Source organism: Xenopus laevis, chromosome 4S (assembly GCF_017654675.1).
Source record: "Xenopus laevis strain J_2021 chromosome 4S, Xenopus_laevis_v10.1, whole genome shotgun sequence".
Lineage (NCBI taxonomy): Eukaryota > Metazoa > Chordata > Amphibia > Anura > Pipidae > Xenopus > Xenopus laevis.
Window position 1 is genome coordinate 14,261,189 of NC_054378.1, and position 18,732 is coordinate 14,279,920.

General features: G+C 39.7%; 1 protein-coding gene across 7 annotated transcripts in view; it reads right to left on the bottom strand.

Moving 5' to 3' along the window:
* Window positions 1-18,732, bottom strand: part of phf21a.S (PHD finger protein 21A S homeolog) — a 106,069-nt gene that overhangs the window by 68,512 nt on the left and 18,825 nt on the right. For 6 of the 7 annotated variants that reach the window (XM_018260212.2, XM_018260210.2, XM_018260214.2 and 3 more), the window contains exon 2: window positions 1,583-1,724. In XM_018260212.2, coding sequence (XP_018115701.1) covers window positions 1,583-1,642 — 60 coding nt within the window. In that variant the 5' untranslated portion in view covers window positions 1,643-1,724. Of the gene's footprint in view, window positions 1-1,582; window positions 1,725-13,688; window positions 14,057-18,732 lie in introns of those variants that run through there. The other variant, XM_041560950.1, reaches the window with a different exon arrangement.

An 18,732-nucleotide genomic window follows, 5' to 3' on the forward strand; every position in this document is an offset into this window, starting at 1 on the left:
AAACTTTGTGGTGGGCGGGTGCAGGTTGAGCTCTTTTCCTGCTCTCCCCGCCCGCCACCACCAAATGCCGGCTTCCAAATACGTCTTTTATAGAAGCTGCGCCTGCTAGCCCTGCCCCTTGTGTGACATCATCGGCGGGTTGCCACGGTCTATGAAGTGCGGGTGTGGGCCACGGGAGGGTGGGTTAGGGTCGGGTGCGGGTGCGGGTTCGGCACTCCAAGTGATTGTATCTACTTAACTAACATCCCGGCCAGTGCTCCTATTCACAGTAAACTGCAACGGCCTGGGGTTATTCCAATAAGCACCGCAGAGCGATCGTCTTCCTGCTTCTTCTTTCTTATTGCGGGTGCGCATGCGCAGTAGAACAAAAAGCCGAACTTTAACAAACAGATCTGCTCATTTAGCACATCTGCCAACTGAGTGGATTTTTATCTGATTTGGCCAACTACATGCCAGCCCAGGGGCCAAATATGTGCTTGTGCCCACCACCGCTGATAAAGTCCTCTCCTGAGGGGATTTTTTTTAAACGTCTTGATAAATATCTGGACAATTTTCATGGAGATATTGGTCAGGCAGGCTGTCAAGAGCCACATGCTTGAGCCAAAAAGCTGCCGACTCTCTGTGGAAGTTCAAGTTGGAGGTTTTTTTCTGCTAATAGATGACCACCTTAACACAATTAATCAGCCACAGAACCTGATGAATTCTACAGTACTGCAGTGCATCAAATCGTCCTTTTCTTTGAATTCAGCTGAATAACAAGAATGGCGAATCCCGAACCAACTCTAAACCCTAACTGATATTTACAAAAGATAAATCACAGGAAAAACAGCAGCAAATTAAGAAAAAAGTCTTGTGATGTTAAAGGGATACTGTCGCGGGAAAACATGTTTTTTTTTACAAAACACATCAGTTAATAGTGCAGAAATCTGCACTGAAATCAGTTTTTCTGATTTCTTTATATTTCATTTTGAGATCTGACATGCGGCTAGATATATTGTCCATTTCCCAGGTGCTCCCAGACATGTGATGTGTGCTCTGACAAACTTCACTTCAGTCACTCTTTACTGCTGAACTGCAAGTTGGAGTGATATCTCCCCCCATGTCCCACTGCGACTCCTTCAGTTACATTGAGTAGGAGAAACAACAGCCTGCCAGAAAGCAGTTCCATCCTAAAGTGCTGGCTCTTTCTGAAAGCAATATCAAGCCAAATACGGGGAGCATCACATCTCTCTCACACTCTCACCTCTTTCTGAAAGCACATGACCAGGCAAAATGACCTGAGATGCACCTACACACCAATATTACAACTAAAAAATAATACAGTTGTTGGCTTAGGAGTGACATTTTATATGGTAGAGTGAATTATTTGCAGTGTAAACATTGTAATGTAGAAATACATACTACACCATAAAAATCATGACAGTATCCCTTTAAGGTTTCAGATGCAGTTTGCAAGAAACTTGGATTTGGTTGAATCCTACCATTTTTCAAATCCCGAACCAAATTCATGATTCAGTGAATCCCTAGCTGATAGACTGTACACCTACAAAAGACTACTGATTACAGCTATAGGTAGTCTCACCTGGTGAACCTGTATTTCCACTTTTAGGGCTTCCTGTAGAGTCTGCAGCTCCATCCTCATCAGTTTCCTCTCTTCCTTTCCTAAATTCGGCAGCTCTTTCACACTTTCAGTCTTCAAAGAATTCAAGGAACGTTTTTAAATTCTAAAAGAGAGGCCCAAAAAGGAGGGGAAAAATTAGTACAGTACACGAAGATCCGACCTAAAGGAAGAATACATACTGAGTTAAGCGGAAAAACTCAGTGAAAGAACTGCACTTACTGTACTTTTTTTTTTACACATATCTTATATAACCTCCTGAGGTGTATTTGAATCAGGGTGGACTTTCATGAAGAATGCTTTCTTTCACACCACATTACTGAGCGGAGTTCTTGGAATACTGTTGTCTGTTCAGGTATGGGAGATTAGCAGCGGAATGGAATATACGGAAGGTTTTATTGTTTTCCCAACGAAGAATAACATAACAAACTGTCCCTAATTGCTGCGTGCCATAGGCTAAAAGGAGACCATACACAAGCAGGCAGGGGGAGATTAACGCCACAAGGAAAAGTGGGGGTTTTATTATTTTTCACTGGCTCCTTGTAAATTTAAAATCCATCTTTTTATTTCCAGAAATATGCAGAAAACCCACTCAGCACGTGCCCTTTCCTCTTACCTGGTCTATAGATAAGTAGCCATGGAAAGTGAGGAGGGTCAGCACTGGGTACTAGGGATGCACCGAATACAGGATTCGGCCGAATCCTTCTGCCCAGCCGAACCGAATCCTAATTTGCATATGCAAATTAGGAGTGGGGAGGGAAATCACGTGATTTTTAGTCACAAAACAAGAAAGTAAAAATGTTTTTCCCTTTCCCAGCCCTAATTTGCAAATTAGGATTCGGATTCAGTTCGGTGTGCGGCCTAATCTTTCACAAAGGATTCAGGCTAGGATTGCCGCCTGTCCGGTTTTGACCTGGACAGCCCGGTATTTTGAGGGGCTGCCCGGGTCTATACTTCCTGACCAGTTTTCCAAATAAGGAAAACCAGGCGGGATTCCCTTGATGGACACGGCGATCGGGCAATCGCTGATTGCTGCGTCATAGCCCCGCCCACTGAAGTCACATACACGCCCACTGACATCACAGACCCACCCCCCACACCCCCGCCCTGTCTCATCCAGACATAAAGGTGGCAACCCTGATTCAGGGGTTCAGCCGAATCCAAAATAGTGGATTCAGTGCATCCCTACTGGGTACACCACCTCCACTAGCAAGAAATATAGAAGTAGATCGACCCCTTTAGTTAGTACAGGTATGGGTCTACTAGAAAATCATGTAAACATGAAATAAACCAAATAGGCTGGTTTCGCTTCCAATAAGGATTAATTATGTCTTAGTTGGGATCAAGTACCAGGTACTAATTTATTATAACAGAGAAAAGTAAATCATTTTTAAAGATTTGGATTATTTCATTATAATGAAGTCTATGGGAGACAGCCATTTCGTAATTTGGAGCTTTCTGGATAATGGGTTTCTGGATAACGTATCCCATACCTGCAGTATGGAAAAACTGCCTTTAAAGGAGCCTTCGGCAATGCTGCCTTGCAGCACTGAGGTCGTAGGCTCAATCTGCACTGCGTTTGTATGTTGAAGCATAGTTTTCCTTCAGGTACACAGATTCCCTTCCACCCTCCAAAAACATACAGGCATTAATGAACAATATACACAGTATATAGTGAGGTGGAAACTGGCCCCACTTCCATCATAGTAATGCACGTAGAGCCCGCTGAATACACTTTAGATGTCTAGTGATCCTTATTTATGGTTTGCTATGACATTAAGGGAGTTATTTACTAAAGTCTGGTCTGGCTCGAACTGTTCTTTTTTTTGTTATTTATACTCAATTTTTTTTTGAGATTTATGAAAGTTCACTGGTGCAAAAAGTCAGAATCCGAAAATCCGCCATCTCAGACCTGCCTACCTATATTCAAAATGCTTGGGACCTGGGGTTTTCCGGAATAACGGACTGTAATGTGGATCTTCAAACCTTAAGTCTAATAGAAATTCATGTAAACATTAAATAAATCCAATAGACTGGTTTTGCTTCCAATAAGGATTAATTATATCTTAGTTTGGATCAAGTACAAGCTACGGTTTTATTATTACAGAGAAAAAGGAAATCATTTTTAAAAATTATTATTATTTGATTATAACGGAGTCTATGGGACACAGCCTTTCTGTAATTCGTATCTTTCTGGATAATGCATAAGTCAATCCTATTTGAAAGTTTCTGTGGTCTGTACTGGAATTAGCCCGGAAATCTAACTATTTCGGGCAAAAATTCCGAAAAATGTGGGCTTTTCGGGAAAAACTTTCAAAAAAAAAATCATACAATTCAGGATTTCGCTTGATTTTATTGAGTTTTCCCATGATCCCATAAATCGTGATTTTTTAATAATAAACAAGGCGGATTCTAGTTTGGTCAGACTTTTTCAGATTTTAATAAATCACCCCCTATCTGATCCATAACACAGGAGAACAGGAATTAACTGACTCACAACTTGTTACTTAGCAAAAGTTGACATTGGGTTGGTCTGGCCCCAACTAGTACAGAGCAGGCCGAGGAATATGTATATGAACATATCTGTTTTCAGGTGTAGCAAACCCCCCCCCTCACCCCAAAAAAAAAATCTGAGTGTTGTAGGAATACGCTTAACATTTTTCATTTCTGCAATTTGATGCCTGTAAGCAGCCGCGATAACAAACATAATGGAATTTTACAGGCCCGTATTTTTTTTTTTTTTGCTTTCAAAGAGCAATTAAATCCCCCCTCCGCAGAATCCCAATAAAGCTTTGAAAATACATAACCAAGGCTGTAGATCTCATCTCGGTTGGTTTTTTTACGTGAAATGCATGGAGTAATTACCACTGCAGCAGGATTCAGCTTTGCCAAGCCTTCCCTGGGAAGATCAGACATTAACTGTACCATAACAGGCTGAATCATACAAACACAAATAGGTAAACATTCACTTGGTACATCCCCCCTATAAAAGCAGCGGAGCATTTCAGGACTTCTTGCCTGTGTATTTATTCATTGGAATACTAGAATAGGTGTAAAGGGCTTTCAGTCTTGCAGACTATAGTGTTGCTGTAACATCAGGACGCACTGCTGGTTCCCGCTGCAAGCGTCACGTTTCTGGACGGCATGCACAGCTCAAATAAGCAAATATATTTCTGCAGAAAGGAGGGCAATTTGGAATTTAATTTTGAGTGCCTCAAAATTAGCATCCAATGCTCAAAGTGACATTGCTATGGAAACTAATAATGGCATAGCCATTGACAAACAGGGCACAAAGGGAAAGTGAGGCAACTGCTCCCACCTTAAAGAGACACAACTGGAAATTTGGAAAAATCTATGAGGAGTGCCTATTGACGTACTGAAGGCATCAAGTTCTGGGCCTAAGTCCTAAAAAATTAATGTGGCTAAAAATGCCAAATTTTATATCCTGCACCGGCCTAAAGTTTCAGCTTGTCAATAGCAGCAATGATCCAGGACTTCAAACTTGTCACAGGGGGTCACCATCTTGGAAAGTGTCTGTGACACTCACATGCTCAGTGGGCTCTGAGCAGCTGTTGAGAAGCTAAGCTTAGGGCTCGTCACTAATTATCCAGCAGAAAATGAGCTTCCCCTGTAATATAAGATGATGCTACAGGGCTGATTATTTAATTTTGATGCTAATTGCACTGGTTTCTGTGCTGCCATGTAGTAATTATCTGTATTAATTACTAATCAGCCTTATATTGTGACATTTCTATTCTATGTGTACTGTATATTGTGAGTGGGTCGCTAAGCTCAGTAAGTGACAGCAGCACAGAGCATGTGCAGTGAATCAGCAGAAAAGAAGATGGGGAGCTACTAGGGCATCTTTGGAGACACAGATCTTTACTGCTAAAGGGCTGTGGTTGCCTTGGGCTGTACATAAGTCCAAAACATAATGTACAACATTTCTAGCCTACTACTTTAGTTAAGCTTTAGATCTACTTTAAGACATGGAGATCCAAACCACAAAAAGAAAGACACCTTAAGCAGAAAATCTCAGTTAAGAATTCTGGATGACAGGTCCCATACCTGTACTAGATTTTTAGCAGTAAAAATCTGCACCTCCCAGTAGCTTCCCATCTCCTGAGTTTGTGACCAACTCAATATATACAGCTATACAATTTATGATACAAGTCTGATTAGTAAATAATTCAAATTCATTTTACATAGCAGCATTGAAACCAGTGCGGGTTTTGATGATTTCCAACCATCCTGAATGTTGGCTTAGTAATATCACTGGTCCAAAAATTCACTTAAAGGAATTGTTCAGTGTAAAAATAAAAAATGGGTAAATAGAAAAAATGTTTCTAATATAGTTAGTTAGGCAAAAATGTAATGTATAAAGGCTGGAGTGACGATTTCTAACATAAATAGCCAGAACACTACTTCCTGCTTTGCAGCTCTCTTGGTTAACACTGACTAGTAACCCTGGTTACCAAGCAGTAACCAATCAGAGACTTGAGAGGGGGGGCACATGGGCCATATCTGTTGCTTTTAAATCTGAGCCGAGGATCGATTGCAAACTCACTGAACAGTTATGTCCCATGTGGCCCCCCTTCAAGTCGCTGACTAACTCAGAGTAAAGGTGCCCAAACACTGAGAGATCCGCTCGTTTGGCAATGTCGCCAAACGAGCGGATCTCCCTCCGATATGCCCACCTTGAGGTGGGCAATATCGGGCTGATCCGAACGTGGGCCCTAGGGCCCCAACGATCGGATCCTAACGATGCCTAAACGGGCGGTCGGATCGCGGGACTGCATCAACGAATAGATGCGGCCGCGATCCAACGGGATTTTTTTGTCCCATCCGATCGAGATCTGGCCGACTTTCGGCCAGATCTCGATCGGTGAAGTGTCGGCCAGATCTCGATCGGTGAAGCCCGTCGGGGGGCCCCACACGATCTGTCGGCAGCTTTTATCGGCCTGTGTATGGCCACCTTTAGAGAGCTGAAAAGCAGGAAGTAGTGTTCTGGCTATTTTGTTAGACACCACTCACTCCAGCCTTTATACATTACATTTTTGGCTAACTACCTATATGAGAAACATTTTTTTATTTTGCACAGCCTATATATTTATCTAGTTTTTATTTTCACACTGATCTGTTCCTTTAAGGACCCCATTCACAGGCCGATAAAAGCTGGTGATACACCAAGTGGGCAGTTTATTGGCCCGTGTGTGGGGCCCTCCGACAGGCCACATAGTCGGCCGCATCTGTTCGCTGATGCAGTCCCTTAATCCGAGCACCCTTATTGCCTCCATTATGATCCGATTGTTGGGCCCTTGGGTCCACAATCGGATCAGCCCGATATCACTCACCTCAATGTGGGCATATCGGGGAGAGATCTGCTCATTTGGTGACATCGCCAAACTAGCGGATCTCCCTGTGTATGGCCACCTTAACACTCAAAAGATAAACAAAATTATAGGATAGGGAGCTGCCGTGGACCTAAATGTATGGCATATATTGTTACATGGCTTCTGAACCTCTGGGCTTCTACACTATGGAAACTATGGAAAATATAGAATTTCTAGGGATTTAGCTTTCCTTGATCTTATTACCACCAACTGGTCTACCACTGTCTAGTTAGAATGACCTGGAGATAACCGTGACATCTGAATCGCCTATGAAACACGAATGGAGTACGGTGTTGAGAGCAATTTAAGCCGGCAGATTTCTGTTATTTCCAATGGAGAGGCACTTTCAGGAGATTTGTCGCTCCCGCAGTAGTGCGTTTTTATATAGGGGGACTAATCTCCCCCTCAGACAGTGCCCTTAAAGATCATCTGATATCAGCCCATAGGATTGTAGAACTGGCCAATGACGTGCTCATATAGTAAGCCAGTCAAAATAAGCTTATGACCTGTACCACAATGGAAAAACTGAGCAGTTCCGTACCCACTGCATTCACTATTAAGCACATCCTGATGAACAATTAAGAATCATTAAAAACAAAATAACTGCTTACACAATTGCCATAAAAAGTAGCAAATTCTAGCATATATATATATATATATATATATATATATATATATATATATATATATATATATATATATATATATATATAAAAATATCTATTTGTGCTCCACGTTAAATTAATGTGACATCTGTTCTTATCATGTGCCGCCAGATATTTTTATACTTGTTTTTAAACCCTCATTTGCCTTCATTATTATATTCCCTGGGACAAAACACCACCTTGTAGGTGGGATGGCACTGAGAAATTTTGTGCAATCTCACAAAGTATAAATGAAACAGAAGCAGCATGATCATTCAATGACTTGCAAGTTAGACTGCTTCGTGTAATGGCATAGACCGATTTGGTTTAAAGAGGGAAAGAAAAAGAACCCCCTCTTTTACATGTTATAATTGATTCGGGCTTATGCAGAAAAGGTGCATAAACGATGTCCAAACTTCCAAATAAATATAAATGGATATTTATTTATTTTTTACACACATACAACATACTCCAAATACAGGTATAGGATCCGTAATCCAGAAATCAATTATGCAGAAAGCTCCAAATTAAGGAATGGTCGTCTCCCATAGACTCAATTTTTATCCAAATCCAATTTTTTTAAAAATGATTTCCTTTTTTAATGAAATAATGAAACAGTCTCTTGTACTTGATCCCAACTAAGATATAATTAATCCTTATTGGAAGCAAAACCAGCCTATTGGGTTTATTTAATGTTTACATGATTTTCTAGTAGACTTAAAGGTATGAAGATCCAAATTACGGAAAGATCCATTATCCGGAAGACCCCAGTCCCAAGCATTCTGGATAACAGAATTGAAAGGTAACCATGATAGTCATCTCTGTTTATAGGGACCAGTGTGATTTGTTTATAAGGACCAAGTGATTGCTTTAAACTGTCAGTTTAAGGGATGATGGGAAATGGTTCTTATGAGTAATAAGGTTCCTTTTAAATCAGGAAAGATGAATTGGTATGCGAGGAAGAAAAGAGGAGCCAGAATTCTCTCTCGCGTCCTGTAGTTCTGATCATTCATGCTCGGAACAATAAAAGGCAGCTGTAGTGTGTGGCCCCCTGTGTGCGCTTGACTCGCTCAGGTAGTAAGCCCTTGTAGACATACACTTGATTGGGCAGCCTGATATTATGGTTTGGCCATCAGGCCCAGGATTGGATCATACTGCAGCCTTACAGTGGACTACATCAACGCACATGTTCAATATGATTTTCAAATATGTCCGACAGATATCTTGACACCTTTCGGGCAGATAACGGTTGGGCAGTCTGTTGGGAGTGACCACTGCACAGGTCAGTAAGTTGCTAACACAGTTGGGACCTGCCACAACTTCATATCTTTAATTCATTACCCACTTTTAAAAGCTCAAGTGATTGCTGCTGAGACATACCACTTAAAAATCATTCCACTACAACAGGGGTCCCCAACCACCGGGCCGTGGCCCAGTACTGGGCCGCAGACAGTCTTCAACTGGGCCACCGAGCCTAGGGGACAATTAACACGGTGCCCCCGAATTGGACGCCGACCCCTCCCACCCCCGGGCCAAAAAAAAGGATGGGGACCCTGCACTACAGCACAAATAAATTGTTCTGTTTTCAGTTATTACTGATTTCTCTGAAAAATTTTACGTAAATTTGTCTAGGCAGCATACTGTATTTAGACAATACACCAGAAAATATTATATATACAGGTATGGGACCGGTTATCCCAAATGCTTGGGACCTGGGTTTTTCCGGATAACAGACCCTTATGTAATAAGGATCTTCGTACCTTAAAGAGATACTGACACCTGAAATTAAACTTTTTTTTACATCTATTATAATATTCTCTTTACAAGCTACTTCTAATTTAGCCATAAAGTATTTGCATGATGCTTTTACATTACCTGTCTGATCCCCCATGTTCCTGTATGAAGGGGCTGCCATATTTGTGCAGCAGGAGTCCGTTAGCATTAGAAACTGTAACTAACAGGCTGAGATGGGACAGTCAGGTTGGCAAAGTCAGAGTGTCAGAGTGTCAGAGTGTCAGAGAGTCAGGCTTAGGAACTTCAACTAACAATTATAAACAAAAACAAACCTCTCAGCAACAAATGATCAACATGACCTTTAGGTAACATTTAATGTACATTCATATGCTAAAATTCATTTTTTTAGTGTCAGTATCACTTTAAGTCTACTAGAAAATCACGTAAACATTAAATAAACCCAATAGGGATTAATCCCAATAAGGATTAATTATATATCTCAGTTGGGATCAAGTACAAGCTACTGTTTTATTATTACTACAGAGAAAAAGGAAATCATTTTTAAAAAATGTGGATTATCTGGATAAAATGGAGTCTACGGGAGACAGTCTTTCTGAAAACAACTAACGTTTCGGCTTGCACTCAAGCCTTTCTCAAAGTGAGAAAGGCTTGAGTGCAAGCCGAAACGTTAGTTGTTTTCATTACTGAATAAACACCATTTTTTGATTTGATAAGTCCTGTGAGTGCGAGCTTCTTCATCTCTATATATATATATATATATATATATATATATATATATATACTGTATATATATATATATATATATATATATATATACACTGTATATATATATATACACTGTATATATATATATATATATATATATATATATATATATATATATTATATATATATATATATATATATATATAAATAATACACAAAAGCCATGAATATCCTGTAAATTATATCCTTATAAACGGTGAGTAGTGATCTCATCAGTTATAAACGGTGAGTAGTGATGTCATTTCTGTCACATGACTCACTAAAATTTGTGTATTATAATAAATAAAGTACCCCCAGTTGTAAAATATGAGGATATTAGAAGTTACCTCGGAGTTCCATGACCTGTATAAAAACACTCGGCCTTCGGCCTCGTGTTTTTATATGGTCATGAAACTCCTTGGTAACTAATAATATCCTTATATTTTACAAGAGGGGGTACTTTATTCACTATATATATATATATATATATATATATATATATATATATATATATATATATATATATATATATATATATATATATATATATATATATATATATATACATATATATATACACATACATACATATATATATATATATACATATATATATACACATACATACATATATATATATATATATATATATATATATACATATATATACACATATATATACATATACATACATACATTTTTTTTTAAACATGGCAGTCTAAGAACATTTTACTATAATAACAGTTCACACAAGCATGCAGGCTTAGAAAGCAGACTGTACATACAACATTATTTATTAAATAAAATGCATTCTCAAACTTAATCCCATTATTGTCGATTGCAAAAACAAGTTATCTCCCCATTTGCAGCTTGAAAACGTGCGACAAGCAACTGTGATTAAAGCTGGATGAGCACAGGCCAATTCTTGTGCAGTTCAGCTGTTTGGCCCAAGGGCCTAAAAGACTGTATTTTTGTGCTGTTTAGCAACATACACAGATGGCCAACTACATCAGGTGTCAACTGGCAGTCAGATGGCATTTTAACTGGAAAAATGCATACCCTCTCCTGGCTGAGAGAGAGAGTCCAGATAACAGATTTTTCTGTAATTTAGATCTTTATACTTTAAGGGCCGATTCACTAACTTCGAGTGAAGGATTCGAAGTAAAAAAAACTTCGAATTTCCAAGTGTTTTTTGAGCTACTTCGACCATCGAATGGGCTACTACGACCTTCGACTACGACTTCAAATTGAACTATTCGAACTAAAAATCGTTCGACTATTCGACCATTCGATAGACGAAGTACTGTCTCTTTAAGAAAAAACTTCGACCCCCTAGTTCGCCATCTAAAAGCTACCGAACTCAATGTTAGCCTATAGGGAAGGTCCCCATAGGCTTTCCTAAATTTTTTTGATCGAAGGATATTCCTTCGATCGTTGGATTAAAATCCTTCGATTCGAAGGATTTTATCGTTCGATCGAAGGAATAATCCTTTGATCGTTCGATCGCACTATTTGCGCTAAAATCCTTTGACTTCGATATTCGAAGTCGAAGGATTTTAATTCCCAGTCGAATATCGAGGGTTAATTAACCCTCGATATTCGACCCTTTGTGAATCGGCCCCTAAGTCTACTAGAAAATCATGTAAACATTAAATAAACCCAATAGGCTGGTTTTGCTTCCAATAAGGATTAATTATATCTTAGTTGGGATCAAGTACAAGCTTCTGTTTTATTATTACAGAGAAAAGGGGAATCATTTATACTATGTGGATTATTTGATTATAATGGAATCTATGCGATCCATAATTTGGATCTTTCTAGACAACCTGTTTCTGGATAACAGATCCCATTCCAGTATTACTTGCCCAAATAAGCATTTCTCCCAGAATGGGTTCATTATATTTTTATCATAGTTGTAGTCACATTAACAGTGAAGAGATGTTCAGTCACTTGAGTGGTAAATGCCACAATTAATGTTGGTGTAACTGTTGGGGGGAACTGACCACAATGCAGAAGAATATAATGTGCAGGGAGATCCCATGTAAAACAAAAGTGTAGTTGCTCACCCAAGACTAAACACATAGAGGCCCATTTATCAAATGTCAAATTTCAAATTCACGTGAATTTTTTTTAATTAGAATATACTCACAATTCGACTGGGAGGGTATTTAAGAAAAAATTTGAATGTCTAATATTCGATCGAATGGTTCCAACCTGAAAATTCGTATTGTATTTGATTTGCACGAATCAAGTTTTTCTCCTGAAAAAAATTGAATTTCAGGAAGAATATTAACATCTCCAAATGGCTCAACGGGACCTCTGCCATCGGCTTGTACATGAACTCGGCAAGTTTTAGGTGGCGAATATTTGAATAAGGACGGTTTCCATTGTCGAGGTGTAATAAATCTCACATTCAAATTTACATTCGAATAGGGGGATTAACATTAGAATGTGTCAATTTTGAAACTCGAAAATTTTTAATTTACTCTTTGACCGTTGATAAATCTGCCCCATAGTGGACAGCCCCTGGAAGGGCTGGGGCTATTAAGCTACACCTTTGATGCTCCCCCCTAAATTCTTGTGGATTGTAAGCGCAACATTTTTTTGTCTTTTAGACTAGGCAAATGGGTTGTTTAATTTGCCTCTTTCCTAAAACAGTGTCAAGTAGCGATGGTCAAAACACCACGAGGCACATTTATCAAAGGTCGAGTTTCAAATTGATGTTGAGTTTTAAAAAACTCCCCTTTTAACCCCCAAAAATTCAAAATTAGACCAATCGAAACTTATTTTTAAAAAAAAAATCGGATGAATGGAAACGTCCCGAAAACTCGAATTGAATTCGATTCGAATTTTAATAACTCAATTCGAGTTTTTTCTCCGAAAAAATCTTGAATGTCAGGAAGGCTTCAAACTAGGGATGCTAGAATCCAGGATTCGGTACAGGATTCGGCCTTTTTCAGCAGGATTCAGATTTGGCCGAATCCTTCTGCCCGGCTGAAACGAATCTGAATCCGAATTTCAAATTAGGGTTGAGAAGGAAAATTGCGTGACTTTTTTTTCACAAAACAAGGAAGTAAAACATGTTTTCCCCTTCCCATCCCTAATTTGCATATGCAAAAACTCCATAGTTAAATTTGACAGTTTTGACCATTAAAAAATTCTAAAAAGTCAAATTTTCAATTCAATCCTTGATAAAACTGCCACCATGTCTGCCACAGGCTTTTAAATCGTTTTGTTTAAAGCTCAGGGTGGTATTAAATGTGCCAACCCACTGGCTGCAGGGGGAATGAACTGAGAGTTGCCCGGGTAAGGCCCTAGCGGGTTTGCAGGTTTTGCAAATGGTGTAGGGGAACAACAAATATTTTCTGTTGGCCCAAAGAAGTCAAATAACACCTCCTAAATATTTACATTCCGATATAATAATAACAAAATTGATTTATACCACTATATTTTTAATGAGAAAAGTACCCAGGGGTTCCCACGTCGCCCAAGCGTTCGACTACAACTTTGCGTGATACGGGAGAAACAGCTTACCTGAAGTCCTTAGGATACTTTATTAAAACATTTCTTCCTTTAACTGTTAGAAAGACAATATCCTTAGCATTATGTGTATTTGGATGCTGCTTATGCAGGCCACAGTCCCAAGAAGAGAAGAATTCACAGGAGCACGGCATCCCTGATCCATCTCCTCTTTTGTCAGTAATCTGTGGTCTCAAAAGGGAACTTCAACAGCACGATTTGTGCTGAACAATCGTAATCCTATTGCCCAAAACACCAAACTCTATGTTCATGCAGGCAGCAAACTCCTGACGTTCCCATTACACTTTCCAGGCATCAGGTTTGTCCGTGCAAAGAAAACGCTTGAGAGAGAAGGGTTGGTAGAGAAGCAGCCTATCCAGTACGGACAAGCCTCCTACACCCATGCAATCCTTACAAGCAAGTGGTTAGTCAGTGTGCGTGATTCAGCTGCAGCAACAGATAAACAGAGCAGGCTGCCTTCATTTACAACAAAAAATGCCAGTTATAATTAACCTTTTTTCCCACACGGTGGCTGCATGCTCTCTGCATAGCTGTCTCTGCTTTAACCATCTAGATGCTTTAAAACAGCCAGTAAAGAAACAAGAGCAGCATGTGAAATATACTGTATATATCACTAGAAGTTACTGGGCCCCACAGCAAAATCATTTTCAGTGTCCCTTTAGCGTTGGGAATAATGGATATTTCCCAGGCACTACCAGCAGCTGCAGGGTCTGCCAATGTATGTAGGGGGTTTATACTACGCAAGTCATTATTTGGACTTGAATCACAGCTGGTCAATGGTGCACACATGGGATTTGATCAATCACACAGCATGTAAAGAGATGGATAAGTGTAATTTGGCCACCGGCATATAAGTGTTCTGAAAATTCAGTCACCTAATGGCGCCTGCATAGAGTACTGCAGCTGGTCTAGTACCCTCAAAAAAAGCATTAGGATTTTAAGGTGCGGGTATAGATGTGGGTCTGATCTAAATTTCTTATATTGTTTTAAATTGTCGTTATTTTAGTCCTTTTTTCAAATTTTACAAAACTTGTTTCTATCCCATCCACTTTTGATGATGTCACTTCCGTTTTGCAGCAACATCACTTCCTGTTTGATGGTGGTCAGCGAGTTGCGGGTCGCGGATAAGGCAGTTGCGGGTCTGGGTCAGGTAGCAGATCAAAGTGGGTAAATTTTGCGCTGCTGGTCTTAGAAATTGGTTCCGTGCAGGACTCTACTCCTGCGACTGCACTCTACTATTCTTTACATTGGTTTTAAATACTTCCAAGAATTTAAAGTAACAGTAACACATTGCTATACTGTCACACATTCCTTAAGTGTTGCCATAACTTTAATTTAGCTCTAAACTTTTGAACAGAGCCCCGCTGTTCCCCCTTTTACTGATCGGTGATGCAGCTCTTTTGTTATATGTCTTATAAGCAAACATCATAAATGGGGGGGTGCAAAGGTCCCAATACTGTTTATATTCAGGAATTTCAGACTGTCCTCTAAGTGCAAAATCAACTACGGAGGCATTGTGGACAGAAGCAGTCTTCCCCCTTTGAAGGGATAGATATTAGTGATGTGAACCGAAACCCACGGGGAACCACGGGTTTACTGCCAAATAGGCAGGTTCGGGCTGAATTTTTGGTGACTATTGTGGGTTTGGGTTGGTGCAGCTGTTAGTGATGTGTGGGTCAAGCCCGTACCTAGGGTTGCCACCTGGCCAGTATTTTACCGGCCTGTCCAGTAACAATGATGGTTGATCCCAATGTTGTTAATAGGGAAAAAACATAAATATATAGGAAAGACAATATTATTTATTTTCTAGAAAAGGTGGCAACCCTACCAGTACCAGAGCCTAACCCAGCGCGCTCCACTCTTTATATACCTGTGTCCGACTTCTGCCTCTGCACGTGCCTTTTTATATACTTGTGCAGGCGCCTCCCTTTTAGCGACATCACAGCGGGGCAGGGCCTTCACAAGTATAAAAAAAGTGCGCACAGAGGCGGAAGTGGGGTAGAAGAAGGTTGCGGGGAGAATGGAAGCTAAAGTTTAGCACGAACCCGCCTGCAGCCAAAGGACGTGCTGTGGAAGTCAGTCTGAACCCGCAGACACGGTTCCCACGGGCTTCTGGCCGCCCCCACATCACTAGTGGCCGTGCACTCTCCCTGCCCAAGTTCTTTATGTGATTTTAGTGCTTTGTAACGGACTGCAGAGTTGCTGCTCCTATTCATTTCCTACCAGCTGATCACCAGGATTGGCGGACTATTAATCAAAACTCTCCCTTGACTTGCTAATCATGACCATAAGGTCATACAGTTTGGTCAAAATCAATACACCTGGGAATATCTGGTCAGTTTTAAATCACCCTTCAACCCACAATGGATTTGGAAATGGGGGCTGTAAATGTAAGTGCAACACTACAGGGGGCAAAATCACACCCCATAGTGCTCACTTAACAAGAACGCAACAAGGATTGTTTCTCCCCCATTCTCATTAAGTAATTGTATTTTAGTTTGGATACAGTACAAATAAAATTTAAAGTGGTGGATCACCCTTGAGCTAACTTTCTATATGATGTAGAGAGGTATATTCTGAGAAAATTTGCAACTGGTTTCTATTTTTATTATTTGTGGTTTTTGAGTTATTTAGCTTTTTATTCAGCAGCTCTCCAAAATTAGTCCAAATTACATTCGCAACCATGCACTGATTTGAATAAAAGACTGGAATATAATTAGGAGAGGGCTGGACTATAAAGAAGAGAAATAAAAAGAGTCACAATAAAAATACATTTGTAGTCTTTTGTAGGTGGGGGTCATCTAAAAAAACATGGGACATGTTATCCAGAATGCTCGGGACCCGGGTCTTTTGGATAATGGAACTTTCTGTAATTTGGATCTCCGTTCCTTAAATATACAGGTATTGGATCCGTAATCTGGAAACCAGTTATCCAGAATGTTCCGAATTACAGGATGGCCGTCTCCCATAAACTTGATTTTATCCAAATAATCCAAATTTATCTTTTTTTATATTATCTGTAATAATAATAATAATAATAAAACAGTGCCTTGTACTTGATCCAAACTAAGATATAATTAATCCTTATTTAAAAGAAAACACGTTTGGTTTATTTAATGTTTAATTTATTTTCTAGTAAATTTAAGGTATAAAGACCCAAATTACAGTAAGAGCCGTTATCAAGAATAAACCAGGTCCCGAGCATTCTTGATAATAGGTCCCATACCTGTATTTAAAAAAGTAAACATTAAGGGGCACATTTACTAAACTCGAGTGAAGGATTAGAATAAAAAATACTTCTAATTTCGAAGTATATTTTTGGCTACTTCGACCATCAAATTGGCTACTTCCACCTTCGACTACGACTTCGAATCGAACTAAAAATCGTTCAACTATTCGACCATTCGATAGTCAGAGTGCTGTCTCTTTTAAAAAATCTTCGGCCACCTACTTCGCTACCTAAAACCTACCGAGCACCAATGTTAGCCTATGGGGAAGGTCCCCATAGGCTTTCCTAGCAATTTCTGATCGAAGGAAAATCGTTCGATCGATGGATTAAAATCCTTCGAATCGTTTGATCGTTCAATCAAACGAATTGCGGTAAATCCTTCAACTTCATATTCGAAGTCGAAGCATTTAACTTCGATGGTCGTATATGGAGGGTTAATTAACCCTCCATATTCGACCCATAGTAAATGTGCCCCTAAATAAACCCAATAGGTTGAATTTGCTTCCAATAAGGACTAATAATTATATCTGTTTGGCTCAAGTACAAGGTAGAGTCCTGCAGCAGGTTGGGTACCTGCGGGTTACCTGCAAAAATCTGTGGTACCCTGCAGGTTTCGGGAGTGGGTATAGACGCGGGTCGGCGGTTCTTCGGGTGTGCGGGTCTTCTCACTAGCGAGTTTTACTCCTTTTTTCTGATCACGCCTACTTCTAATGATGCCACTTCCAGTTTACAATGACAGCACTTCCTGTTTTACTCCTTTTTTTCTGATAACACCTACTTCTAATGATGTCACTTCCAGTTTACAATGACAGCATGTCGCGGATCGGGTTGCGGATGAGGTACTTGCGGGTGGGGAAGCAGGTCCAAGCGGGTAAGTATGCGGGTTGCGGGTCGGGTTAGGGTTTAACAAATTGGTTCCGCACAGGACTCTAGTACAAGGTACTTTTTTATTATTACAGAGAAAAAGCAAATCATTTTTAAAAATTGTAATTATTTGATAATAATGGAGTCTATGGGTATGGCCTTTCAGTAATTCAGATCTTTCTGGATAATGAGTTTCCAGATAACGGATCACATACCGGTATCACTAAGGGCCTTTCAACAAAAGTACAAACTACATCTATAAAGTCTGGGCACCGTTGCACCAAGCACAAATTGCATTCTAATACCAGCATGGAGTCTTGCAGTACAATGCCAAATGACAAGAAGTAATTGCAGAGTTTTCTAGGCACTCCTGATACTGCTTAGTGCCTTAAAAATGAGCCACAGGCCAGATGCGAGTGTCACAGAACATTAAATGTCATTTTAGTCAGTCAGGTAAGTGGCAGCCAAATAACTGATCAAAATCGCTTAGATTTGCACAAGCCATTGATTGCTGAGATAAGAATACAGAGGAAAGGAAGGGAAAAGCCAAATCAAGTTAAAAACACTGTATACGGGTTATTGGATCCGTTACGATTTGTAATCTGGAAAACCTCCCATAGACTCCATTTTATCCAAATTTTTAAAAATGATTTTCCTTTTTTTTAATAAAACAGTCTCTTGTACTTGATCCCAACTGAGATAAAATTATTCCTTATTGGAAGCAAAACCAGCCTATTGGGTTTATTTAATGTTTATATGATTTTCTAGTAGACTTAAGGTATGAAGATCCAAATTACGGAAATATCCAGAAAACCCCAGGTCTCAACCATTCTGGATAACAGGTCCCATACCAGTAATATGTAAACTGATTGATCATAAAATGGGATATACTAAGGGAAGAGGGCTAGCCGCTGAAGAAAACAAAACTGCACATTGCAACAGAAT